The sequence below is a fragment of the Lingula anatina genome, chromosome 3 (genome assembly GCF_051362555.1).
Source record: "Lingula anatina isolate TDL-2025a chromosome 3, LinAna3.0, whole genome shotgun sequence".
Lineage (NCBI taxonomy): Eukaryota > Metazoa > Brachiopoda > Lingulata > Lingulida > Lingulidae > Lingula > Lingula anatina.
This window is the reverse complement of record NC_141769.1, coordinates 20260290-20288019: the sequence shown is the minus strand read 5'-3', so window position 1 is coordinate 20288019 and position 27730 is coordinate 20260290. Positions and strand designations below refer to the sequence as shown.

The following is a 27730-nucleotide window of genomic DNA, read 5'->3' as shown; positions in this document are numbered from 1 at the left end:
CAATCATAAGACCTATTTGCATCCTTTATAACACTGAATTCTTAATTCGTATGGTGTCATATGTGTTAAAACAATACGTCGATCAAATTTCAAGGTTCTACGGACTGACTGCGGGTAAATAAAGTAGCCTGTCTTGGTTTGTACACCGATAGACGTCGCTGTTTGTAAGTAGGTCAAGCTAGGATCAAACTGTGTCACATCGTGGACAGACAAGGTGCGTGTTGTGAGATGGATTCATTTCAAGATTACAAGAAGTCGACAGAGGTGATGATAATCCTAAATCGTCATTGAATTAAGTAAAGAGCAGTGTTTTGTGTTTTGATGCTTCCATCTGTTTAAGCATGTGTTTTGTGTCAAAAAATCATGGTACATGTACTAATTAAAAATTCGTAGTCCTTCGCCCCCCCCCCCCCCCCCACCCGCACCCAGTCTTCATATATACTCAATCTTTAGCACTCATATTTTCGTTTTATATGTATTTTGAGAAAATACCCAGAATCACCATCGAGACAAGCCCAACCAAACATGGCAGTTATCTATATTATTTCTTATTTTATTATTATTTGTTTATTAATTATTGGTATTATTATCATTTTTTATTTAGCTTATTCATATTATTGTCTTTTTATTCACAAGTTTAATGGCTCACTGTAATGATCTGGGCTAATAGTGATTTATGCATGTGATCAATATTTATTTTACAGCAAATAAACCACAAAAACTGGAAAGAAAGTAAGTCAGCTTTATAAAAAAGGAGCAATATAGTTATTTGGTATTGTGGCATAATTGGGCAATAATTGACACTGAATACATACTGTTCATGCCCAGCAGGCACACAACGTTTTTTTTAGCGTGAGTCTCAACGTTGAATCAATGTTGAATTTATGTTTGAAAACGGAAGTTTGTGTCAACGTTGAAAAGTCAACGTTGAATCAACGTTGAAAAGTCAACGTTGAATCAACGTTGGCAATTCAACGTTGAATCATGATTGATAGTTCAACGTTGTTTCAACATTAGAAATCTCAATTACCGTTGATTATATGTTGATTTAGCATTGATTATATCTTGATTTAACATTAAATAAAAGTTGAGACAAATAGCATTTTCATTGTCTTTATTTTGTCACTACATAAAAGGAAAAATGCTGCTAATTTAAGTAGTTAAAATATACATAGTTTACAACATAGCAATAATAAATAAAAAAATAAGAACAACACTTTTTTTTTTTACAAAACAAAGCTGCACATCGAATCTGAACTAACACAAAAATTGTAATGATGCATGTACATGGGGGGGGGGGAGAGATTTTTGCACACCTTAACCTAAATTATACTATACATTGTCATTTTTAAAGTAAATTATAATTCAAACATATCATTTATAATCATAATCACTAGTTCTGTAATAAATAAATCTTGAATAATGAATGAAAAAACATTGTTTTTTAGATGACAGAGAGTTCATTATAACAAAATTATAAATAACCATGCAGTAACTGTTTCAATTAAACTTGCATGCTGTCTACATACATGCAAACTCTGAAAAAAGAATTATGTATACCCCATAGATATAGATGTACAATAAAAAGACAATTACATGTGCACAAACACAAACCCCAGTATATTGTTGATGCTTTTGAATGAAATTACATCATGAATAAAATCACTCAATGAGTTGAACCAGTTTGGAACACTTGTGCTTTTTTCATATCCATATCACTAAGAAATGATACATCAGGCTCCTTGACAAGCTAATAGTAATTAAAGGAATTAACAATGCAACAAGTACATCTACCAAATTAACAACAGCTCATTTAAATGTCAGGTAAAAACACAACATCCCTTCCTAATTTGTTAAAGAGAATTAAACTGTCCTTTCAAATATATGCTAATTGACAGTTCAGTCTTTAAATTGTCTTTTCAAACATTTGCAGAATAACATATGAACTCCAACTATAATTATTCTAACCACATTGAAAATTCTCAAATCTAATCAACTCATATCAAACCCCATGTCCCTTTCACTACTACAAATTCCACATGGTCTCTTTCTTTGCCTGCCTTTAAGTCACATTCAAATGCTCCCTTCACTTTAAAGGTTTCTCAGACGTGTCTGAATAATACTGTTTGTTTTGTGGTCCTGCACAAGAGCCTGAGACGCATTTTTTTTTTCTTGGATTGCAGCATTCCCCATGTATTTTCATCAGTGATATTACAATATGCGCCTGAATCTGGTAATACAGCTAGTACACTGAGATTAATGCCGCCTATCTCTATTTCCACCAAGTCTCAGTGTATATTGCATTGGTTACCCCACACCAAATGTATATGCACTCCTGGATTATCATGTTCATAACTGTCATATACATGAATCTTAGTTTCAGTTTTGCAGACTTGTTGCACGTTCCATGTTTTCTCAGTCGGGGTGGTTTCTACTTCGTTTTTTCATGTCTGAACTCGTGGTGTTTAGACTGAGTAAATTGGTTTGTCAAATGACTTCGGTTTTTAACATACTCACAGTTTCTGGAGTTGCACTTTCATTTAAAGCGTTAACATTCTATGTGTATCCATGTTTCACACCTGCAGTATGTTTGGGAGAGTCATGAAAATATCTTGTACACATGTCCCCCTGAATGCTACATCAGCGCGCGTCTCTTCTGACATGTATTTTTTAATTTTCTGTCTTTGTTCATTATTTCTTTTCGTCCGTTGGTTCTGAAAAGATCAAACCTTTTCCGTCAGCAAATGATTTATCTCTCTCTTTCTCATCCTGCAAACTGTCTAGCCAGCGTGGCCCGTATTTCTCCGGACTTCTGTACGCTTCGAATTTCGTAATTTCACGTTTTTCCTCCATTTTCTCAAAGAAAGTTGGCTCGCAGTTTTGCACTAAAGTTAATCCTCGTCTCCATTTCCGCACTACTTTCAGCAAAATCGAGTGAAAATGGACGACTTTTGATCTCTTCTTGTTTTCATGTGTATTTTTGTCAACTGTTGATGTGATTAAACGATATGTATATAAAAGGAAGCGGGAATGTCTAGGGATTCGGAATTTTAAGGTTAGTTGTCATAAAAAATAGATTTAGAACTGTAAAATGGGAGATTTATCCACGCGGGTGATTGCAAATGGAGCCCCGTTTCAGGTGTCCGCAATTTTCTATTTAAAGATTTCTGTAAGAATTTGAAATCTCACAATTTTTTAAAAACTAAATCATGAAAGCCAATTAAGCTGGGTTTCTGGCAGTATATATGTTTTGTAAATTCAGCTTTGTCCATTTTTTTTTAGCGCGAGGTGAAATCGACGCCAAGCACTCGCATTTCTGAAGCGTGTCACACTAGTGCTGCGTTTCAACTATTACAAAATTGCTACAATGTTTATTTCACCAGCGTTTTACATATATTCTAAAAGCTAAACAAGTGGGCTTCGTGTTGAAATTAAATATATGTTGCGTTCGGGTCCCAACTGGCTGGCAAAGTGTTAATAATCCCGTGAAGTCTGTGTAAAAGTTGGCAAAACCGATTATTTCAAGTGCAGTAGGTTACTGTGATTATGTATCGCAGGAAACGCAAAATATTTTCAAACAATTATATCTTGCAGAAAGACGAGATCATAAACTTTCAAATGCTATATCATAAGGTATGTCTCCTACAATTTTTACCCATTTTGTGTGGGGAAATAAGTGAATCTCCAAAACGACGACAAAATGGAACCCCATTTTCGTCATAATTTATAGCGTCACGTGACCAACCTGGGGCCGGTTTCACAAAGCAGTAGTTAGTTAGAACAACTAACTACTGAACTACCTCGCTAACGAGCAAACTTAGCGATTTTCGAGGGGTGTTTCACGAAGCAGTAGTTAACTTATCGCTAAGTTCAGTCGTAAAGTTCGGTCGTTAGTTCTCTCGTTACTCACCGTAGTCTCGAAACCGTCTGCCGGAAGTGGAACTCTTGCGTAAAAGTGTCACGAAAGCACTAATTCTCCAATTTTTGGTGGCTGGAAATGCATAAGAACGTCTGCTTTGAGGTCGTCGTAAAGGATCTCCACCACCTTTTTGCCGCTCTTTTTGTCACAGCTAGGCGCAACCTCTCGTAAATTGCATCATCGTGTGTATATTCTAATAGATTCTGCCTTTTATGAAAACGTCGTAGTCTACGTTGCCGTCTGGCGGTACGGATAGCAAGAAAGGTAGCCGCCATATTGGATACAAAGACAAACGACAGACAACGGTAACTAAGCAACCTTTTTATTTCACTCATTACGCATGCGTACGATGAAACTCTAGAGTTAGCGACTGGTCTGACCAGTCGTTAAATATCCAAGGTAACAACGAGACAATAACGAGCGAGAGAACTAGCGACTACTTCGTGAAACGGCACTATAACTAGCGAGAGGCTAACTACCGATCGCTAACTAACTACTGCTTTGTGAAACCGGCCCCTGAAGCACTGACCCGACTTAGAAAGACTACAAGTTTTCTTAAATATTCTGAATATCAGAGCAAACAGATTACAATGAAAATAAAAATACGAACAAGGACTGTACATCAAACATCAGATTTATCTTAAGAGTTATATGCTTCATTCTGAAAACATCAAAAATGGTATAGTTATGATCCACCCCACAAGAAATCCAGTGTGAATTTTGACTAATATAGGAAGATATTGCTATATCTAGTAATAAATAAAACACGATTTTTTATTTGGATATATATTTACTGTACAATGAAGTACTGGCCTATGGCCAGGTTGTACTTTTTAAAGCCTGAAAGGGTTTTGATAATAAAAAAAATCATTCAGCACCGGTTTATTCATTATATTAAGATCTGCACTAATGCCTTGTTCTCTTATTTTACTGCTCAAGATTTATTTCTATGTACTAGTACTATTTTTGTCTCTTACATATTAAACTATTTAAAATGAGGCCCTTCCAATTATGATTTGAAAAAATCCCTTATCTACTTAAATTTACATGCAAAATATTAAAATCTGTGTAATAAACACAACTAAGTAAACTTGTGTCCTTAAAACACTGTTCCTGGGAAATGTTCATTCAGCCTCATGAATATGCACTGAACTTTTTCAAAGTTTGCCTTTTAAATCAAATCAGTTAACAAGGCTGCAATAAACTATTTGGCAAACTTGATCTGTCTATTCTGGGGGCAGGAGAAGCACCTGCCCCATCAAGTCATGAATATTACTTTAGCCAAAACTGACATACAAATAAGATCCTCCCCAGCTGAAAATTCTTAAATATAATTTGTAATTAAATAGTCTACATATCAAAGTAAAATGCATTAAAAATGAAAAAAAAAAAACTTCAGTATTGTATACGAGTATGTTTCAATTTTTTATTTCCCTAGAATCTTCAATGGTCAGGTCATTTACCTGGATATGACAATCAGAAAACTAAACCAATTTTCAAGTTCAAAATTGTGCTGTTTTCCCTGCCACCCAGTGGTTGATAGATTCCTTGACTAAATGATCATCAAAACTTGGCCCCTTAAAACTGCCGTCAAAAATTTGTTAACTTAAGCATAATATTCCCCAAACTTGACCTCCAGTCAGATTTGATTCTTTTGAGAGCACTGTATCCTCTCTCCACCTGAGAAGTGGACAGGCTGAACAAGGCAATTTCAGTTAGCATTATTGTATGTATTCTAATCTTTGTCTGGTCTCCTAGCCTTGAAACAAATCGGTACACGTCTTTTTTTTTTTTTAATTCACTATAAACCTGCCACCTATGTACTCTTTAAAGGCAGGCCACTCTCAATGGAAGTCTTTTGGGTCAAAGCCCATCCTGTTTAATACTCAGGGGTCAAAACAGAATTTGGGCAGGACTGGCCAATACGGACCAGTGGATCTTAGAGGTACTGGTCCGTACCAAGAAGTACTGGTCCGTAAAATTTTACGTTAAAAATTAGTAGTTTCAAGCTACTAGATATAACGTAAATGCATACATGTTTAACATCCATTTTTATTTCTATATGATTATCTAAACACATTCATATTCTAGTCAGTTCCTTTAACTGTTTGTACACATCCTCCTCTGCTAGCTCATCATTATCATAATATATAAAAAATAAAATGGATATATAAAAAATTATTATGAAATAAATATAACTTCTACATATATCCATATTTTAATCTTAAAAATTTAATTTAATTTTAATTGCTGGGGTTGAACGCGAGACGAAAAAACTTCTCTCAAACTTTACTAGCCCGAACCAAAAAACACTAGCCCAATTTAAATAATTCATTTAAAAAGTTTAAGCAGATGCTGTAAAGAGTTGTGGTACCATACTGTACTTTCTTATAAACCTTATTATAGAAGTAGAGCAAGTGAATAACAAAGTCAAGCAGGTTAATTTCCAGTTGATGGGGTGGTAAAATTAATTAAAAACATATTTAATTCATTTAATATTGAAAAAATTATTTTTTAAAATTTGTAATACTGAATATAGTTACCCTTACTTTTCATATTTTTATTATATCTTTTTTTTCCATTTTTTATATGCAATCAAAATGTTTTTTAAATTCCTATTCTTTTTATTGACAATGGCTCTTTTCTGACAATTTATTTCCAATTACATCGGTATATAATGCCACTTCTAATTTAAAATACATAGGTGCTGTAAGGGTAATTAAACAAACGTCTTACAATTTTTTTTGGTAACAATTCTTTTGGTTATATATTTGTAAAAACAACTTTTCAAGGACTTTACCAGGACAAAGTGTGGAGGGGTAGCCATGGCATAAACTGAACTATCCCACATTGTCAAGAATAGTTCATAGGGTATTTATGTAACTGCCATGTATTTACTCATGGACATTAAAATTATAAATAAAAAATATAAACAAAAAAGGAAATAGAATACTCCACCCCTCAGTCTGCTAAGTGGTCCTAACCTAAATGTTCTATGAGATAACGCATACATTACACTTGCTTCGGAGACAGTGTTGTTTTGACAAAGAACCTGTTGCTAGTACCAAAGAATTCCGGTCTGATCCAGTTTCTTGATTGACAGCAATTTGTAGTCATGACAACAAACTGGTCAAATTAAAAGATGCCGACACGCTGATCAGACAGACTGCTACTATGAATAACTACAGTGAAGTTATTTATAGCAACTAATCAATATTCAGTAGTTTGAGCTAGGTGTGAGTTTTTTTCAACTGAGAGGCATATCATACTATCTAGAAACGTCAAATAAGAGGCAGGGACAAAGAAGACTGGCGACTCATATTTTTGAAATCTTACTGAGTGTTAAAATAGGTTCAAAATTACAGCTAGTGCTTTATAAAATTTCATCTTTTTTACTAGCCCGGTGCCACTATAGGTGGGCAATTGCCTCGGGCTAGTGCTTAACGTCGCAGACTGTGGGTTTGGCAACGATGTTCGGCACTTTTCAGCGGTCGCCAAAACGGACCAGTACCCCTGACAGGTAGTCGCCCGGGACGTTTCTAAGTCGCATTGGCGAGTGGGCGACCGTCTGTTTTGACCCCTGCTTACTGGAAGAAAATAATGTTCCAGAACTAGTCTGCTATGAGAAAGGTTTCTAGGGTAAATAATATCCAAGACTCTACAAAACACCATCTCTTGTTCAGTCACACCTGCATCAACAGCACCATCACACAAAATTGTGTGGAAATAAATTTTCCCTGGTCTTGACTAGAACACCTCTTCCCTTATTGTCAGCTGATATGAAATTCAGGAATCTGTTAAAAATAATTATAATATAATGATAAAATCATACATGTGGAAACAAATTTATACAAAGCAGATAAAAACTGAAATTTAATGAAAAATCTATAGATTAAAAAAAAAAATCACCTCATTGTCAGTCTCACACCAGTTGTTTATCAAAGTACTATATAGTATTAATAATTCCTTGGTCCTACTAGTTATAGGCCAGTTATAAAAAAAATACAGAAGTATTGGCTTTCTTTTTTTTTTTTTTTTTTTTTTTTTTTTTTTTTTTTTTTTTTTTTTGATAAACACTTAATTACCTTCTAACTGGTATCTTTTCATTTCATGCCATCAAGTCCATTCTCATGCTATAGCTTAGGCAGGGATAGACCTGTATGCTGTCAGCATTTCACTAAAACTGAAAAAGCACAATGCATAGGTCATAAAGTATGCTTTGGTCAAACAATTTAATTAATAATAATTGCTGATTGCGCAATATGCTAGTTAACAGGTGTGTATAGACACACACCCCCTATTTTGGAAAAGGTCTAGATTCCAACTCCATAAGGAAATAGAAGGGATAAAGGTACGCAAGTACACATTTTACAAAGTGCAACTGTAACTTTGCAACAAAATGTAACATTTCACTATGACTGAACGTCAACAAGTGCATTTGAACTATGCGAAGGGAGGTTACTCCAAAATCATTTCTATATATTTCGGCGCTTCTATGAGACTTAGTGAATGCAAAAAAGACTCACCTTTTAGTCTGCAAACCCAAAGCTATGTAACTTGAAAGGCAAACGGCAAAATTTTCCAGTCCGAAACCATGTTATGGCAGCGATATGGGCTATCAGCAGCACCGATGTCGTTTCTTCATGTATTGTTTTCCATAACAGCTCTCACTATGACAGTGACACACTGTATACTATAAATATACACTTGAAAAGCTGAACATTCCATATTTTCAACCGAAATGCAAGATTTACCGAGAAAAACGCTCTCGAGTCACTTGCTCAGTGCAACGTGACAGTCCCAATTTCGACTGACCTACATAATTCGCACTAAAATAGAGATTTTACAAAGAAGGAAGGTCTCACAAAAAAATTATTCTTCGTGGTGTAATTTGAGCATATATAGTTTCATAAATCATTATAAAATCAAAAAATTAGGTTTGTCCATTTTTTCTGCAATCATTTCATTTTTGGGTAAAAAATTCCAAGGTCAGCTTGGGAAAAACGCGTGTGCTATTTTTAGACAGCTGATACAAATTTTTCCACGGAAATGAAATGTTAATTTTACATTGTGCGTTTACATCAAGTTCTAAATTTTATTTTTTGAAAGTTTCAAGCAGAATAATGGGCTATTCACAGAGTTTCATGGATTTTCATAACAGATATGGATTTTGCAAAATATGGCGCGAAACACACGTCGCGGACTATTTTGTGCAAGCGCGTAGGATTTTTTGTAATAATCACCGCTTACGCATTGATATGCCAGATCTCCGGACAGACTGACGCCTGTGCTTCTTCGTATCCACAACTCTAAAAACGCTACATCCGGGTACTTGACCGGCTTGTCATAAAAAGCGGAATTTAAAAATAGCGGAACGAGTACTTAGCTCTAAAAAGTTAACAGTTCATTCAAATGTCAAGTCCAATTTATATCAAATTGTACAAATATGATGAGGGGACTTTGAAGAAAAGAGAGAAAGAGAGGGATAAATCAAAATTGATCAAATGACGTTAGTTCAATGCATTCAGCTCACAAAAATAGACAAAAATTAAATAATTAAAATAATAAAATAAATAAATAATAAAATAAATGACATCACCAAATATTGGCTTGATGGCAATATATATATTGATTTTTCTGTATAGGCTTCAAATAACTGTCACCTGCGGTCTGTCGTCGCGGTCGGCATGCATACTGTCTCAAGTTGAAATGCAAAAACTGAATCCATGTTGAATTAACATCTTTGACTAATTATAAGTTACCTCCTGAATAGTCATTATGTTAACTTGAAATGCCAAAGTTGAATCAATGTTAAAACCTGACCAGAAAATCAATGTTGGGAGGAATAATTGAATCAATGTGAAAAATTTACTCAAACATCAACATTCAAAAATGCAAGTTGAATAAGGTTGAAATAATGTAGGTTTATCAACTCAATCTTACTTCAAAGTTGAATCAATGTTGACATGCCAACGTTGAATTTGTTGTCATTGAATCAAAGTTGAGTCAATGTTGAAATGCCAACGTTGAATTTGTTGTCGTTGAATCAAAGTTGAATCAATGTTGATATGCCAACGTTGAATTTGTTGTCGTTGAATCAACGTTGAATCAATGTTGAAAAGTCAACGTTGAATTTGTTGTCGTTGAATCAAAGTTGAATCAACGTTGAAATGCCAACGTTGAATTTGTTGTCGTTGAATCAAAGTTAAATCAACGTTGAAATGCCACTGTTGAATTTGTTGTCGTTGAATCAATGTTGAATCAACGTTGAAATGCCAATGTTGAATTTGTTGTCGTTGAATCAACGTTGAAATGCCAACGTTGAATTTGTTGTCGTTGAATCAACGTTGAATCAACATTGAAATGTCAACGTTGAATTATGGTCGTTGAATCAACGTTGATTCAACGTTTATCAACGTCTCAACATAAATTCAACGTTGAATCAACGTTGAATCAACATTGTGTGCCTGCTGGGTGGTTATGTTTGGATTATTATTATTGGTAGTTGTAGATGTCCAACTTGCTTGTAGAGGACAAAATCATGTTACTACAGCCATTTGTAGTTATAAATCAAATTGCAAACAACAGTTGAGCAACCATTTTGTATGAAACGTATTAATATATCATGTGCACTGTAAGGTAATATCACTGCAAACACTGCACTCTTAAATTAAATAGTAAAAGCCCAAAGAAGAAAATGGAAGGAAGAAAAACTGCTTAATGAATTAGAAAAACATAAGAAAAGGAAAACTGATGATGATCCCAAGAAAAAAGAAGAGAAAGAAGAAGGTCAGTGAGTTCGTACAAAGTGTTACTATAATTGGTGTTAGGTGAAAAATTGTCTCTTTGAATTACAGTAACTTTCATTTTAATAGTTGTCTTTTAAAAAAAGTATTAAAATAAAACATTTCATCATTTGCTTGAAAATATGTGATCCAAGTTACAGTAAGTTATGGTTGTAGCATTTTAACTGTTAATTTGCCTTAAGTCTATACAACTCAGGGGCGGATCCAGATATATTTTCTGACAGTCTTCCAAATTATCTTTGTTGATCTGTCCTCCATTTTTGACCGTCTTCCGACAAAAAACATTAGATGCCCGACAATGTAAACTTGAAAATCTGACCGTCTTCCGGAAGACCCAGAAGACGGCCTAAATCCGCCCATGAGTCAACTATGTACAGTATGATAATTTAGTTAAGTACATATGTATGTATGTATTCTCTTAACTTTGCTTCTCTATCAGATGCCATAACTAGGACGGTCAGCATTGCCTTGCCTGGGTCCATCTTGGACAATGCCCAGTCTCCAGAGTTGAGGACATACCTGGCAGGACAGGTGGGTATTAATGACAATTATATATCAAAGAAAATTCTTGAGGATTCTTTTTATTGTTACTGTAATTTTATTATTTTATTTTCACTGTTTTAACTGATTTTAGAAAATCTGTGGGACGCACGGGGATATTTTTTATGGAATGTGTCATAAAAGAATTTATTATATTTTATTATTTGAGAAGAATGCCTCTGAAGCTGGGTGCTGGTGGGCTCTGCTTATGACGAGCTTAGTTCATGAATATACTCTTAAAAGTTCAGCAAATATTATTAATACTTTATCTCATTTGCTATGCAATAAATGTTTTTCATGGATGTTAAGGCAAATGCATTATTTGTCCCCTTTTGTGGGTTACTATATGTATTAGGTATTTGCTACTTATCATACAGGTTTATGTGTATGTGTGTATATACTGGTATATAAACATCAGTTTTGGTTGCAGATAGCCAGAGCAGCTGTAGTCTTCAAGGTGGACGAAGTGATCATCTTCGATGAGACAGGATCAGCTGAAAAGTAAGAAATAGTGAAAATTTTTATATGCAAAGCAATAAGGGATAAACACACATTTATTACTAGTTGCATAGCTAGCATGTTCATTTCAGAAAAAAAATTTGACAGAGAAGTTATTTAGCTTTGTTTTTGCTGTTTATTTTTTATTCAAGATTGTAAATGAAAATAAAAGAAATAAACAATGTATTTTGTTTTATTCAAAGTGAAATTGGAATTATATAGAGAGATTGGTATGTTATTTTGGTCTGTAAAAGAAATTGCATTATTTTAATAACAGAACAAAAGCATCTCATTGTATTTTGTGTCAATTCTCAACAATGCCGCAGCTGTGATCTCCTCATTTTAGAATCCCCCAAATGCAGTTAGCTTTGTTATATATATTTCAGTACAACCAGTGGTTCATACACAGGCGTTGGTAAGAAGGGACACGCTAATGTCCAGCTGGCCCGGATACTGCAGTACCTGGAGTGTCCACAATACCTGAGAAAGTCCCTGTTTCCACAGCACACTGATCTACAGTATGCAGGTCTGACATCTTTCTTCTAGCTATTGTATCTAGCTGTTTTATTTCAGAACAGCATTTTAGTTATCTTGATTGGTAAAGTGAGTCTTTGTATTCTGGAGTGGAGTCTGGTTAGAGTCTTTGGTCTGTTTCACTAAAGGAAAAGAGCTGAAAGCAAAGATGACACAGAAAGTTGGCAGACTAAGTTTTCAAAATTACCTAAAATATTGCTTATAGAATTTTTAATTTTTTACTAAATTTTGAGAAAATTGTTATTTTTTAAACAAGATAATGACTTTTTTGTAAAAAACAGCCAATTTATTTTTATGTTTGTCAGGTACTAGAATCATGTAGATTTACTGCAGTGTAGGAAGATCACTATCTCTTGCTGCAAAGAATCAAGACTTACTGTTTTCAGCTGCCCTAGATGCTAGCTGCTGTCAGAATGATATAGTAATATGTATAATGTCAAGATTGCCATATGTTTCTGCCTCTGGGTCTTGTGAATCAAAAGGGTTTATATAAAATTTTAGATACACATGAAGCAAGTGTGAGATGCATATTAAGCAAGTGTAGATTTCCAGTAATGGAATGTGCATATAAACTACTTCTGCTAGATTTTATATGACTTAAGTAATGTCAACATGCCAAGTTGCAAACCAAATCAAACTCGAGTTCAGCCAAAAATAGCTTAAATTAAAACTGCACCTACTTTTAATCTGTGTTTGTTATTTGAATGACCTATTTTTCTGACCCCCTAATTCATAAAGGTCCACTACGGACCTGTGTATATTGCATAATCATCACTATCACTCACATGTATGTATGTATAGCTGGGTGTGCAACTGCATACTTATTCAAAGAGACTGCTGAGGGATATTTATACCACATAAAGAAAGCACAACAAACTGTTCCTATATCATTTTTGGAAAATACGAAATGATAGGTACCCTTTGGTATTTCTTTAAGTTACGCTTTTTGAAACTATTCAGTGGCATTTGGTCTGGTTCAGTGGCAAAAGTTTGATTTCAAATGCATCTTGAAGTTTGCCAAATATTTCTGCTTCCAGGTCTCCTGAATCCCCTGGACTGTCCCCATCACATGCGGGCGGAGGACGAGTGTAGCTACAGGGAAGGCGTGGTGCTGGACAAACCAGTGAAGGAAGGGAAAGGATCCTATGTTAACATTGGGTTAAGGAAGGTTTGTGACTCAGAATAATAATAATAATAATAATAATAATAATAGTAGTATTAGTAGTAGTAATATTAGTACTAATATCAATAATTGTTATAATAATAGTAATGGTATAAGTCTAACAAGAATATTCACCAAAGAACTTAGTCTTAGTCTTAGGTCCTCCTGTCCAATGTAGGACATTGGACGGCAAACTCTTTCCAACTTGTTTGGTCGGCAGCAGCACTCTCTATCTCCTCCCAAAATTCACCTAAACTTATTGACTAAAATTCAGTTTACTTCCGACTCGTAATTCAGGATAGATCTGTAGTAGTCTTCTTAGGAAAAGTAGAAACTGAAACAGCATGCCATGATTTCCATGCTATAAATTAAAACAGCTATTTTGTGTACAGTTGTGTGAATTGATCTTCAGATGGTGTACATTTTTTTTCAGGAGTGTCAGGTGGATTTACAGTTACAAATGGGTGTGAGAGTAACTGTGAAATTAAAATCTACACAATCAGGTAATAAGAATAAGAATACATGCGAAGTCTGAAGCCACTGATTTGACTCTATATTTGAAAGAAATCATTCTGTATAAACAGCATATAATTTTTAACATAGATACTTCTTTTCACTATTAACTATGAATTAAAAGATGATATCAAAAAGATAATAATGTATTTTTTTTACTATTATATATTTCTTTGGGCTGTAGTCTTCAATCAAACATATAAGACAAATTGAAATGATGTTTAAAGGGGGTCTTTCCGATATGAGGGAAAATAAAACATATCCCAAACTTTTTCTTATATATGAAGGTCACGATCTAAACCAAAATTCACCTTTGAGGTAGACGGCAATCAAAATAATTAATTATTTCACATTCGAGTCTGTATTGGAGAACGTCCTCTCCCCAAAAAAGAGAAGACGACTACCGAAAGGTTTTAGCCAATCAGAGTGCGTTGCCTAAAATAGCGCTCGTACACTAGGAGAAACAAATATGGCGCGGTGGAGTTCGAAGTAAGTCGTTTACAGATGCACGTTAGTTAAAACTCTCTCCCTTCATTGTTCGTGAACAGGTTTGTGCACTTAAACATTTAAAGAATTCATTTAACTTCTCGTCGGTTAAAATAGTCCAAAAATCAACGAATGGCTTGGAAATATTTACGACGGAGTGTAGCCTATTATGTCAACAGTGCTTGATGCCGTAATTCTCAATGCCGATTCACCGAATGAGTAACTTGTACCAGGAAATATACCAGTGACATGATTAGAGACAGTGATATTTTTCGGGTCAACTGAACCAGCCCTTTTCGGTTGGATATTTATGAACGACTGTTACTTTTTTTTGTTGTTTGCTATGCTTTCTGAGCCGCAATTTTGACATCGCGATTTGCACGCACAGCGTAGCACGGACTACAAATGCGTTCCAGACGATTTTGATACTTACTGGCAGTAGTGGTGAGCATCGTGCAGATGTCAAAATCGTCAATAGGAGTGCCTGAATTTTGTGCTACGCACACACGTATCTTATCTTGCTTTTCTAGTCGATCTGTTTTTATACTTTTCAGATCGAGAGTAGGCCTATTGTTGATGAGGCAAGCAGTCAGAGCAGTCCAGAACTAGAGGGTAAAGAGCTCCCTGAGGTAAAGAGTTTTCTGTTATTTTTAAATAATACAGGCCTTTTAGTTAATCTGGCATATTCCTTAGTTTTGATAGTAATGTGTAGGACCCACCTTACCCTCACCTATATTCACATGTAATAATCCACACATACAAAAAACTTATAGTTTAGGGATAACAATTGATACGCTTGAGTGCAGGACAATGATTAATTGAAGTGAAACCCATTTTGAACAGTTCACAACATTATTACTAGCATGCAATTAAATCAGTGACAATTATTATTATTATTAGTTTTATTATTATTTTACAGCATACTATCTTGTGATGTCAGCCTCATTAGAAAAAAAGCCCTGTATAAAGGTTTAGTAGAGTTGGCAGTGATACATAGCACTTCTAGGTCCAGTAGTACAAGGCTTGGAAGAGGTGTGAGATCAGGAGGATTGACTCAAGAACATGAAAGGAGAATTCAGTAACTCACAGAAGAGGTATAAAACTCATTAAATCTTTATTGAAAAGATAAATTCTAAGTTTCTCACAATACACAAACACCATTCATATTCCTTCTTATTTTCAAAGTAAATTTATTCGATAAAATTTGGTGGTGTGAAATCCAGTCCTTATGGTTGTTTTAGTGTTCATACATTTTCAAATATTTTATTTTTGAAGTAAGCTATTGTACATATCAAAACAGAAATGACAGATATAAAAGTGAATATATTTTTTTTCATTATCAGAGCATACATGATGGTGTTGCCAAGAAAATGATGGTGTTGCCAAGGAAAGTGCTGAATACATTGTGACAAGTGTGATGGAAATCCTGGCCTTGCACTGGATATAAAGATGCTTTTGCTAGAGAATTTACCAAGCAATGACTCAGCATCAGTGGAGATGGGACTGGCCCATCTCCCACTCACTGTAATGTCCCCTACATTTTGACTGCCGTTGAATTTGCTGGATTACTTCACTTTGAAGAAAATCACAGAATAACTATTACTACGAGTATCAGTTTACTGACCAAACATTCATAAAACCTGTAATATGCAAGTCACTGAGTAGAAGGATTCTTTTCATTCTACTGTAATTTGTGCAACCATTCAGTGAACATAAAAAATAAAGGCATAGAAAAACAAGGTGCTTTCATTTATCCCTTTCTCATATCAAAAGTAAAATGCAACTCTGTACACAATCTGTTCATAAAATCAATCATTTTAAAAGTTAATGTCATACAAGGAAATAATGTATGTCTGGATGGATTTATAAAAGAAAAGTTTATGTGAGGTAATCATCATTTTGATTAAAAAAAAAATCTTATATACATATAAGGACCACGGTGCCTTGAGTCTCTTGGTTCCATCTGCACCATGGCTGCTTAGAAATGTGTACTTGTAATTCCCATGTCAAATTCCTGGTTTGTAAGACTGGAATGTACCTTTATTTGTGCTAATTGTTATGTAACAGCTTGAGGTCTTACTGTCATCCATGATTTTGAGTGCTTGCTTTGCTGCTTAGTATACCTAAAAACAAAACATCGACTATTGGAAAGACTTCAATGCATTTTTTTGTGAAATTAATAGCACCCACTATCTGTAATGTCTACGCCAGACATAAGAGCACTGAATAGAGCATGGTTATCAAAATTATTTGTTTCAAAATCCAATTTATTATATAATGTTCCCCACAATAAGTACTGATATCCTGTGCTTGTCACAATTCTAGGACTAGCTGCCATGGCAGTGTTAAACTTTATAATAAAATGGCATTGTTCCAAGTACTAACATGCATTAGATTGATATTGATGGCAAGGTGTACTGAACATGGTAAAATAAACAGCTATTGTGTGTTTGGATTCTGGGTGTCAGGTACTTACTTTGGCTCTGGCTCTATGTTGGCCTTGAACCTGATGTAGGGGTAGATGTTACCACATGCATATTACCTGGATAAAAAAATATATATACCAGTGTATTATCCTCATTCTCCAGAGATTCCCCATGAAGTCAACTTTAAAAACATTACAGAGAATAAACATTTACTACCATCAGATGCTGCAATTAATGTGCTCGCTTTAAATCTTTTAATTTAAATTAAATTCAAATAAGGTAAATAGTGAAAGGTTGTTTTTTCTCTTTTTTTTTTTTTTTTTTTTTTTTTTTTTGGACTTGAGTATATAACGACGTTAAGTAAGCCGACAAAAACCAGTCTTTAATAGAAGACTATTTAGCTCAATCCTTGTTTGTACTGACTGCTCTAAAGAATAATAAACTTTTCTGCGTACAGCAGGGATAACAGGGGCGGATCCAGAGATATAGATCTATTCTGACAGTCTTCCGAGTAATGTTGATCCATCCTCCATTTTTGACCGCCTTTCGACAGAAATATTACATATACCCGCCAATGAAAACTTGAAAATCTAACCGTCTTCCGGAAGAACCAGAAGACGCCCTAAATCCGCCTCCTGAATATGTTCTCAATGAAAGAGTCGGACGTGATAAGAGATCGAAATAACCTACCCATATCCAGCAGAATTTTGTCAGTTTCTCGCTTGTCAGTTTTATTTCCTACTTCTGCTTTGTCTACCTCACCGGCCTGCCAATGAAAATAACATCCTCTGCTTCTGCATTTCCCGTTTTATTTCCTTTTTCATTGTCCCGTAGAGTTATTCTTCTCTCTTTCAACTCACGTGTACTCGGACTACCCTCCATCTTGGTTTGCAGTGACATCCGGGTCTTCTCCAGAGCGTAGTAAACAGTAGTATTCAGTCATATGCAAATTGAGGCAAGTCCCAGAATTCCATGCGTAGGGGAGTAATGGCGAGAAGTTTAGACGAAAAAAAAAATGCTGCGCTTTTTTTTCTTTAAGTGATCTTAAAAACCTATACCTCGACCTTTATTTTCTCAACGGTTTCGTGTGAGACATGCTTTGGGGTTCAGGATCAAATAGGCAAAGTTTCAGAGAAAGGCCTATTTAAGCGTCTACAGCGGAAAGACATCCTTTAATAAAAGTGGGTATTATGTAAAGAAGATTGTAGTTTTATAGTTCAGTAGCAGACTTCATCTAATTTATCTTTCCTAGATAAAAAGACTCTGAAAGGCAAAGTCGTCCCCCCTTCTGTTCCAAGACAGGAGGAGGATTTTTACTGGGGATACAGTGTGCGTCTAGCTGACAGTCTCAGCTCTGTGTTCACAGAATCTCCTTATGATGGTGGATATGATTTGATGATTGGGACTTCAGAGAGAGGAGAAAATGTGGACACTCTGAAGATGAAGGATTTTAGGTGAGAATCCAGATTTTGGAAATACTCCAATTTATTGTTTTGTAAAGCTTTCTATAAATAACCATTTCTTATGATGCCAACAAATCAGCCATAGCTTGTTGTTAAATAGTCCCATATAGTTTATGATCTGCAGATACAGTTTTACAAAGCATTTTTCACTGTGAATTTGAAATTATTAAAAAATTGTAGCTGTATCTGTTTGGGATATGAGAGCACAGAAATATAATACCACTTTCCTCAAAATTACATTTTCAGCACCCTATGATTTTACTCAGTTCCTTGGCCATTCTCTTTATTCCAGACACTTACTTGTAGTGTATGGTGGTGTCCAGGGTCTGGAGGCCAGTCTAGAGGTGGACACTAAGTTGCACATAGAGGACCCTAGTTTGCTGTTTGACCATTATCTTAACACTTGCCCTGGTCAGGGGAGTAGGACTATAAGAACTGAGGTAAGTTATATAGCACGACTGTGTGGACTGTGGTAATTGTATGTATACAGCAGGAAGAAGCAAAGGTCACTGGCAGGTTGCCCATTAATGGTTTTATTCAATTTGTTAATTGGATTTGATGGGTGAAAATTAGATAAATCACAGCTCCTCAAATACAGCGTTTAAAGTTAGATGTAAAATTTGGCTTTAAAAATGCATGTAAAATACTTCCTAGTAAGAACACCCATACTGTAAGTGAATTAAGTAGAATTGTGGCAAAAAAATTATAATAGAGAATCCACAGGGTTCCACACAATTTGATTACACCTATCCACCATATGAAATCTCTGCTGACACCAAGCATGAATATTAAGTTCTGTCTAGATAAATCACTGCTTAAATTAATTATGTACCTATTGTTGTTTATTTATTATTTCAGGAGGCCATTTTGATTACCATGTCAGCCTTACGACCACACATTCAAAGGATTTCATCCACAAGCTGACATAACCACACCTCCTTAAGACTTTAGAGCAGTTCACAGTTGTTTGAAAAGCAATGGATTTGTTGCTTTTTATTTCACAGACTAACTTTTCAGAAGATGGGAAAAGAAAAGTTGATGTGTTTCTTCATCATACATATGGCAAAGAAACATTATTGAACAGTAAAAAAGATAGCTTGACAGATAGCTCGTTTTTACTTTTATCATTCAAAGCTACTCTGCAAATTTGAAGTAAAACAAACAGTTTGGCACTCATAGGGTGAATGATGCCAAATTACATGCAAAAAATGAAAAATCGGTAACTTTCATAAATTTGAAGTACATTCAGTGTCTTGTAGGGGTCCATGTTCCACCCTACCCAGGTTCTTCTAATATTCTACTTGTCACTGATGCTTGGGAGAGGGAATATAACCACAGACTCACATATTCAGTTCCAAGTCTAAAAGTCCTTTATTAAGTCCAAGCATTCAGCCTTTATACACACTATCTCCAGAGAATCTATCTGCATGCCACAGTGGCAGCAACTCATTTAAGGATGTAGATAACAGGGGTAGCTATCTTCTAAACCGGCCAAGATATACCGACATGTTACATATCAATAGAAAGCTTATTTCAACAGCTCTTCATTTCATATCCTTATTTTATTATGTAATCGTTACGTAATGAGATATAATGCTTAATAGGTGTGCTCAACATGATCTTTACACCTTAAAAACTAGAAGTCCACTACAAATGGACATGTGTAGACAGCTTGACTCGTGAGCCCTCATAGGGATCAACAAGAATGCGCCTCAAATTAGCGATATGTGTTAAACTAGCAGAGATATCAAAATAAACTTGGTTTCCAGTTCAACGAGACCCCCTAGCCTAACTAAAGCATGCCTAAGTTGAAAACGGAGCTGATGTTATGAAATCCCAGACACATACTTTCAGACAAACCTTAGATCTAACGAATGAATACCAGCTTTCATCGGTTGAAAGTTCTAATTAATTTTGACACTGGTCTATATCGTTCTCTTGAAGCCATAAACTGAAGCAGAGAAATCAGCCTTTTAGTGCTCCCCGGAGATTCCAACGTTATATAATCAGTGAGCTGCATTGGCAAGCTGAGAAATTTAGTTATTTATACTGGTTCAGCCCTCTACTCACTGCCTATGTAACTGTCACTATGTCTTTCATCCATTTTCAACATTATTATTGAACATTTTCAACCGGAGGCCCCCTCCATGCATTGACAGCAGCCACCATGTTAGTCGTGACGTCAGCCTTCTTCACCACGTGACACCTAGGGGGAGTGCCTTTGCCCATATACGTCTCATCTATATGTCTGCTTTTTAAAGCTTTAATAGATCGTCAGAATTAAGTTCACTGATAAATTCAAAATGAAAAGTATTGTTTGGCAAGTGAAAGCGCGACGTTACTCACAGAATGTGAAAGGCTTAGCAGCAATCTAGTACGGGGAAATATACAGCTGCACAGTGGAGCTGCCAATCAAACACATATATGGACAAGTGTGACCTACTTTAAAACTCAGACACGCTACCACAGGGGTAAATCAGCAATTAGGCTACAATTACGGGTTTATTTGTAAACTTCCATTATTTTAAGATAGGCTGATATGTAGTTGATATTTCATCTATCTAATACTGACAAATTCAGAAAAACACCCAAATTTTGACAATTTACTGTTAATTACTACCTTAAATACTAATTGCAATGCAATAGATAACAATTGAGGGCTTCTACTTTAAAGTTATATCAGTCCTACATATCAGGTATACCTATACAGAGGATGATAAATATTCATTCAAGACTGAAGTAAGGTGAATGATAATATGCTGACTGATTACAAGTATAAACATAATATGTAAATGAGTGATTTCATCACATGCATTTAGTGGACCTTAACAGTCTGTGTTAAAAAAAGAAAGTATTTTATTTCCTAAAGATTTTGAAAGAATGTAATAGAACCGATATAAATATGCCATGATAGAAATCTATTATTCAATATATCACTTCATTTTTTGATTATGAATTTTTTTATTATAAATGTAAAAAGGGATAACAATTTGGTTTGGTGGGAAAAGTGCCATAAAACAGAATTTTCCTGGGGTAAACATTTTCCATACTTACCAATGGTTAATGAATTTGTTGCAACACTCAAAGTTAGTTGTTTATCATTTCTTAAGAGATTATTATGGAGGGTAGCCATATATGAAGGTGCACGTGGTCCGATAGCAAGCACAGATTTTGGAATAATTGGGCTAACCACCTTATTGGTGCTACATGGATTTTTATGTACAGACACAGATGTGTCTGTACATATAGCCGTCACCTGCGTCTGTCGTCGCCGTCGCTGTCGCCGTCGCCGTCGCCGTGCACTCAGTGATAACACGATAAGTGGAATACCGTTTTACATTTTGTATTCCAATTTAAAAAACTGATGAATATTCATAATCCGCAGGTCAAGTTCGAAAATCAGCGTGATCGGGCCATTTTTAGGGAAGTTATGCTGTTTTTTCCCTTTTTTAGCATATATGCAGCACCGATAACACGATAAGTGGAAAACCATTATACCTTTTGGCTTGAAACTTACAAAACTGATGAATATTCATAATACGCAGGTCAAGTTCGAAAATCAGCATGATCGGCCATTTTTAGGGAAGTTATGCTGTTTTTTCCCTTTTTTAGCATATATGCAGCACCGATAACACGATAAGTGAAAAACCATTTTACCTTTTGGTATGAAAGTTACAGAACTGATGATTATTCATAATACACAGGTCAAGTTCGAAAATTAGCATGATCGGGTCACTTTTAGGGAATTTATGCTGTTTTTATGTACAGACACAGATGTGTCTGTACATATAGCCATCATCTGCGTCTGTCGTCGCCGTCGTCGCCGTCGCCGTGCACTTTTACCGATAACACGATAAGTGGAAAACCATTTTGCCTTTTGATTTGAAACTTGCAGAACTGATGAATATTCATAATACGCAGGTCAAGTTCGAAAATCAGCATGATCGGGTCACTCTTAGGGAATTTATGCTGTTTTTTCACTTTTTTCAACATATATGCAGCACCGATAACACGATAAGTGGAAAACCATTGTACCTTTTGACTTGAAACTTACAGAACTGATGTATATTCATAATATGCAGGTCAAGTTCGAAAATCGGCATGATTGGGCCAATTTTAGGGAATTTATGTTGTTTTTTCACTTTTTCAGCATATATGCAGCACCGATAACACAATAAGTGGAAAACCATTTTACCTTTTGGCTTGAAACTTACAGAACTGATGAAAATTCTTAATACGCAGGTCAAGTTCGAAAATCAGCATGATTGGGCCATTTTTAGGGAATTTATGCTGTTTTTTCACTTTTCAATATAAATGCAACACTGATAACACAATATAAGAAAAACGGATTAGCCAATTGGCATTATATTCACAGGAGTGGTCAATCTTACTAAAATGCAGGTTGAGTTCGAAAATCAGCATAATCGGGCCATTATTTTAGAAGTTATACTGTTTTTTCACATTTCCTCAGATTCAATTATTAGGCATGTTAACAGTCTCATTATTGAACTAATTAGATGCGTAAAAGTGTTTGTTTGATATTTCCTGCATCTTTACAACATTGTTAGTTGATTATGTAAAAAAACATGGTAAACTTGTTATCATGTATTGTGTAATAAAGTGTCAAAAATGGAAATAAACTCATATCATTGCAGTTTGTCAGATTCAATCATCCACTATGTTCAGAATCTCAGAATGGAGGAAATTGGACATTTAACACTGTTCTATTGATACTTTTCCCATCTCATCAATTTTCTTAGTTGGTCATATAAAAATGGCAGTAAAATGTTTATTTTGTTTTATGTTAAAAAAGTGTTAAAAATGGAAATAAACCCATTTCAGGACAGTGCTGTCTTGTTTCACTTTTTTCAACATATATGCAGCACCAATAACACCATAAGTGGAAAACCATTGTACCTTTTGACTTGAAACTTACAGAACTGATGAATATTCATAATATGCAGTTCAAGTTCGAAAATCGGCATGATTGGGCCATTTTTAGGGAATTTATGTTGTTTTTTCACTTTTTCAGCATATATGCAGCACCGATAACACAGTAAGTGGAAAACCATTTTACCTTTTGGCTTGAAACTTACAGAACTGATGAAAATTCTTAATACGCAGGTCAAGTTCGAAAATCAGCATGATTGGGCCATTTTTAGGGAATTTATGCTGTTTTTTCACTTTTCAATATAAATGCAACACTGATAACACAATATAAGAAAAACGGATTGGCCAATTGGCATTATATTCACAGGAGTGGTCAATCTTACTAAAATGCAGGTTGAGTTCGAAAATCAGCATAATCGGGTCATTATTTTAGAAGTTATACTGTTTTTTCACATTTCCTCAGATTCAATTATTAGGCATGTTAACAGTCTCATTATTGAACTAATTAGATGTGTAAAAGTGTTTGTTTGATATTTCCTGCATCTTTACAACATTGTTAGTTGATTATGTAAAAAAACATGGTAAACTTGTTATCATGTATTGTGTAATAAAGTGTCAAAAATGGAAATAAACTCATATCATTGCAGTTTGTCAGATTCAATCATCCACTATGTTCAGAATCTCAGAATGGAGGAAATTGGACATTTAACACTGTTCTATTGATACTTTTCCCATCTCATCAATTTTCTTAGTTGGTCATATAAAAATGGCAGTAAAATGTTTATTTTGTTTTATGTTAAAAAAGTGTTAAAAATGGAAATAAACCCATTTCAGGACAGTGCTGTCTTGTTTACATTTTGGCATTTTCAAGATGTGACTTTGAAGTTCCATGGGCCTGAAGACCTTTGCTTGTCATGTTTTCTGAATGTCCATGTTACTAATATTTTATTAATAACATTTGATGGTTATTATGCTGTTAAACATTATGTAACGTTGCATCAAAATTTGAAGAAACCCCTATTTAGGGCACTGCTCCTATGATGACCATTTAAGGGAAAACATGTCACTTGCTGTTTTCAAACTTACAAGAAAGAAACATGGGTCTAACTTACAGCCTCAGTAGGCAATGCAGTCTGTTTGGTAAATTTTTCTGGCAATTTAACAGTTTTTTGTGAAAATTTAATTTTTCACTTATTGACATTTTCAAGGTGCGACTTAGAACCTCCACGGGCTTGAAGACCCTTGCTAGTCACATTTTCTGAAAATCCATGACACGTATATTTTATCATTTAAAATTGATGGTCATTATGCTGTTAAGCATTATGTAATGTTGCATCAAAATAGAAGAAAACACTATTTGGTGCTGCTGCCATGATGACCATTATGGGAAAACGGTGTTACTTATTACTGTCAAACTTTCAAAAAAGAAACACAGGACTAAAATGCAGCCCGAGTTGGAAAAGCAGTCTAATTGGCTTCTTTTTCTGGAAGTTATACACTTAGTGAAATATTCATTATCTTTTTGGCATATTCATTGTGGGACTCAGAGCTCCCATGGACATGAAGCCTAATGGTAATCAAATTTTCTACATGTCCATGCTATTTATAGTCAATAATCAAAAATTGGTGATAATTATTCTATAATTATTATGTAATGTTACATCAAAATTGACAATAATCTTTTTGCACTGCTACTGCAAACATTATGAAAAGAAAACTGTGTTACTTATTATTATATTTAACTTATAAGTACGATTTTTAGGATTGGCATGCAGTTCAAATTAGAAAGCCAGGTCAATTGGGTCATCATTTTTATTAAATTTATGCATTTTTTGTGAAATTTTCATTTTTCTCATTCTGGCACTTTCTAATTGAAAACTTGAACTCTGATGGGCCTGGAGCCTTATGCTTTTACTTTCATCAGTGTTACCTGTTGTGCATAATTAAAATTTTATGTTGACTGTGCAGTTAAACATAATGTATTATTGCATCAGAATTGGGCAGTCTCCTGTTTTTGTGCATTATTGTTTTCTGCTTTTCTTAAGGTGTGACTTATGGGCCTGAAGACCTTTGATAGACAAATTTGTGTGGTCAGTCTGTTAATTCCCCTTGGGTATTCACAAGGCTAATTTCAGTGCTATAAACTCATTTACCTAATTAAGTAGCCATTAATTGAAATTTCATAAAGCACACTTGTTGATATTTCCCTGTTAAGCTCTCTGCTAGATAACATAGTGTCCATAATAAGGAAGCAGTGAATAACAGCTTCATTAGAATTATATTTTTGTTGTTTCTATTTAATTTTTTCTCCAACACTGGCATTTTTGAAGATGTGATTTTTAACTCCCATCCACCTGAGGCTGTGCACATTTTCAGTATTTCCACATAAGCAGCTGTATTGGTATTTATGTCTTTAAACACAATGTAATATTATTTTATGCACTGTCATCATTTTTCATATATAGGGACTTTCATCATGTGAATTTTAACTCTCATGGTCCTGACATTGTAATCTTATTGAAAGGGTGGATTAAGACCATCTTCTGGGTCTCCTGGAAGACAGTCAGATTTTACAGTTTATATTAACGGGTTTCTGTTGGAAGACTATCAAAATGGAGGATGGATCAACAAAGATACTTTGGAATACTGTCAGAAAATATCTCTGAATCTGCTCCTGTTATTGACCATGTTACCTGTTGTGCATGATTAAAAATCAGTGTTGACTGACTGTGCTATTATAAGCATTTATTATTGCATCAAAATTGACATAATGACCTATTTTGCATCTTTTTTTTTCTGTTTTTTGTCTGTACATTTGACAGCTTTGCTGCCTTGTTTCACTTTTTTCAGCATATATGCAGCACTGATAACACGATAAGTGGAAAACCATTTTACCTTTTGACTTGAAACTTACAAAACTGATGAATATTCATAATACACAGGTCAAGTTCGAAAATCAGCATGATTGGGTCATTTTTCGGGAATTTATGCTGTTTTTTATGTACTGACACATATAGCCGTCATCTGCGTCTGTCGTCGCCGTCGTTGCCGTCGTCGCCGTCGCCGTGCACTTTTACCGATAACACGATAAGTGGAAAACTGTTTTTTCTTTTTGTTTGAAGCTTACAGAACTGATGAATATTCATAATACGCAGGTCAAGTTCGAAAATCAGCATGATCGGGTCACTTATAGGGAATTTATGCTGTTTTTTCACTTTTTTCAGCATATATGCAGCACCGATAACACGATAAGTGGAAAACCATTTTACCTTTTGGCTTGAAACTTACAGAACTGATGAATATACATAATACGCAGGTCAAGTTCGAAAATCAGCGTGATTGGGTCATTTTTAGTGAATTTAGGCTATTTTTTCTCTTTTTTCAGCATATATGCAGCACCGATAACACGATAAGTGGAAAACCATTTTACCTTTTGGCTTGAAACTTATAGAACTGATAAATATTCATAATATGCAGGTCAAGTTCGAAAATCAGCACGATCGGGTCACTTATAGGGAATTTATGCTGTTTTTTCACTTTTTTCAGTATATATGCAACACTGATAACACAATATAAGAAAAACAGATTGGCCAATTGTCATTATACTCACAGGAGGGGCCAATCTTACTAAAACGCAGGTTGAGTTTGAAAATCAGCATAATCAGTCCATTATTTTAGAAGTTCTGCTGTTTTTTCACATTTCCTTACATTCAATTCTTAGGCATGTTAACAGTCTCATTATTGAATTAATAAGATACGTAAAAGTGTTTGTTTGACATTTCCTGCATCTTTACAACATTGTTAGTTGATTTTGTAAAAATGATGGTAAACTTGTTATCATGTATTGTGTAATAAAGTGTCAAAAATGGAAATAAACTCATATCATTGCAGTTTGTCAGATGCATTCATCCACTATGTTCAGAATCTCAGAATGGAGGAAGTTGGACATTTAACACTGTTCTATTGATACTTTTCCCATCTCATCAATTTTCTTCATTGGTCATATAAAAATGGCAGTAAACTGTTTATTTTGTTTTATATTAAAAAAGTGTTAAAAATGGAAATAAGCCCATTTCAGAACAGTGCTGTCTTGTTTACATTTTGGCATTTTCTATATGTGACTTTGAAGTTCCATGGGCCTGAAGACGTTTGCTAGTTACATTTTCTGAATAACCTAATATTAATATTATTATTAATATTAATATATACTAATATTTTATAATTAAAAATTGATGGTCATTATGCTGTAAAACATTATGTAATATTGCATCAAAATTTGAAGAAACCCCTATTTTGGGCACTGCTCCCATGATGACCATTTAAGGAAAATCATGTCACTTACTGTTCTCAAACTTACAGGAAAGAAACATGGGACTAAAATACAGCTTCAGTAGGCAATGCATTCTGTTTGGTAAATTTTTCTGGCAATTAAACAGTTTTTTGTGAAAATTTAATTTTTCACATATTGGCATTTCCAAGGTGTGACTTAGAAC

General features: G+C 34.7%; 2 protein-coding genes and 2 long non-coding RNA genes across 5 annotated transcripts in view; 2 read left to right on the top strand and 2 right to left on the bottom strand.

Annotated features, from left to right (window-relative positions):
- Positions 1-27730, top strand: part of LOC147763043 (RNA helicase MOV-10-like) — a 296407-nt gene that overhangs the window by 148210 nt on the left and 120467 nt on the right. The gene's annotated exons all lie outside the window — the stretch shown is intronic.
- On the top strand, positions 169-19795 carry LOC147763049 (28S rRNA (uridine-N(3))-methyltransferase-like). The gene is made up of 11 exons (XM_087007836.1): positions 169-264; positions 705-732; positions 10598-10708; positions 11165-11256; positions 11696-11766; positions 12150-12289; positions 13335-13465; positions 13893-13962; positions 18137-18338; positions 18640-18787; positions 19206-19795. Exons 1-11 carry the CDS (start codon positions 229-231, stop codon positions 19269-19271), a joined length of 1095 nt encoding a protein of 364 aa, XP_086863962.1. The 5' UTR covers positions 169-228; the 3' UTR covers positions 19272-19795.
- LOC147763051 (uncharacterized) lies at positions 6510-9200 on the bottom strand. The gene is made up of 3 exons (XR_015333350.1): positions 8446-9200; positions 8005-8102; positions 6510-7713 (listed from the first exon to the last, which is right to left on the bottom strand). It is a non-coding gene; the product is annotated as an uncharacterized LOC147763051 (long non-coding RNA).
- On the bottom strand, positions 15556-18053 carry LOC147763050 (uncharacterized). 2 transcript variants are annotated; one of them, XR_015333352.1, is made up of 3 exons: positions 17575-18053; positions 16935-17000; positions 15556-16581 (listed from the first exon to the last, which is right to left on the bottom strand). It is a non-coding gene; the product is annotated as an uncharacterized LOC147763050 (long non-coding RNA). The 2 variants fall into 2 exon arrangements; XR_015333351.1 differs by lacking the exon at positions 17575-18053 and having other exon boundaries at positions 16935-17333.

What these genes read in the sequence shown, in the direction of transcription:
- LOC147763049 (XM_087007836.1), top strand. Translation starts at nt 229, where the DNA reads ATGGATTCATTTCAAGATTACAAGAAGTCGACAGAG. An exon ending in GAGACAGGATCAGCTGAAAA is followed by an intron (nt 11,767 to 12,149) that starts GTAAGAAATAGT and finishes TATATATTTCAG; the next exon opens with TACAACCAGTGGTTCATACA. An exon ending in ATTAAAATCTACACAATCAG is followed by an intron (nt 13,963 to 18,136) that starts GTAATAAGAATA and finishes TATCTTTCCTAG; the next exon opens with ATAAAAAGACTCTGAAAGGC.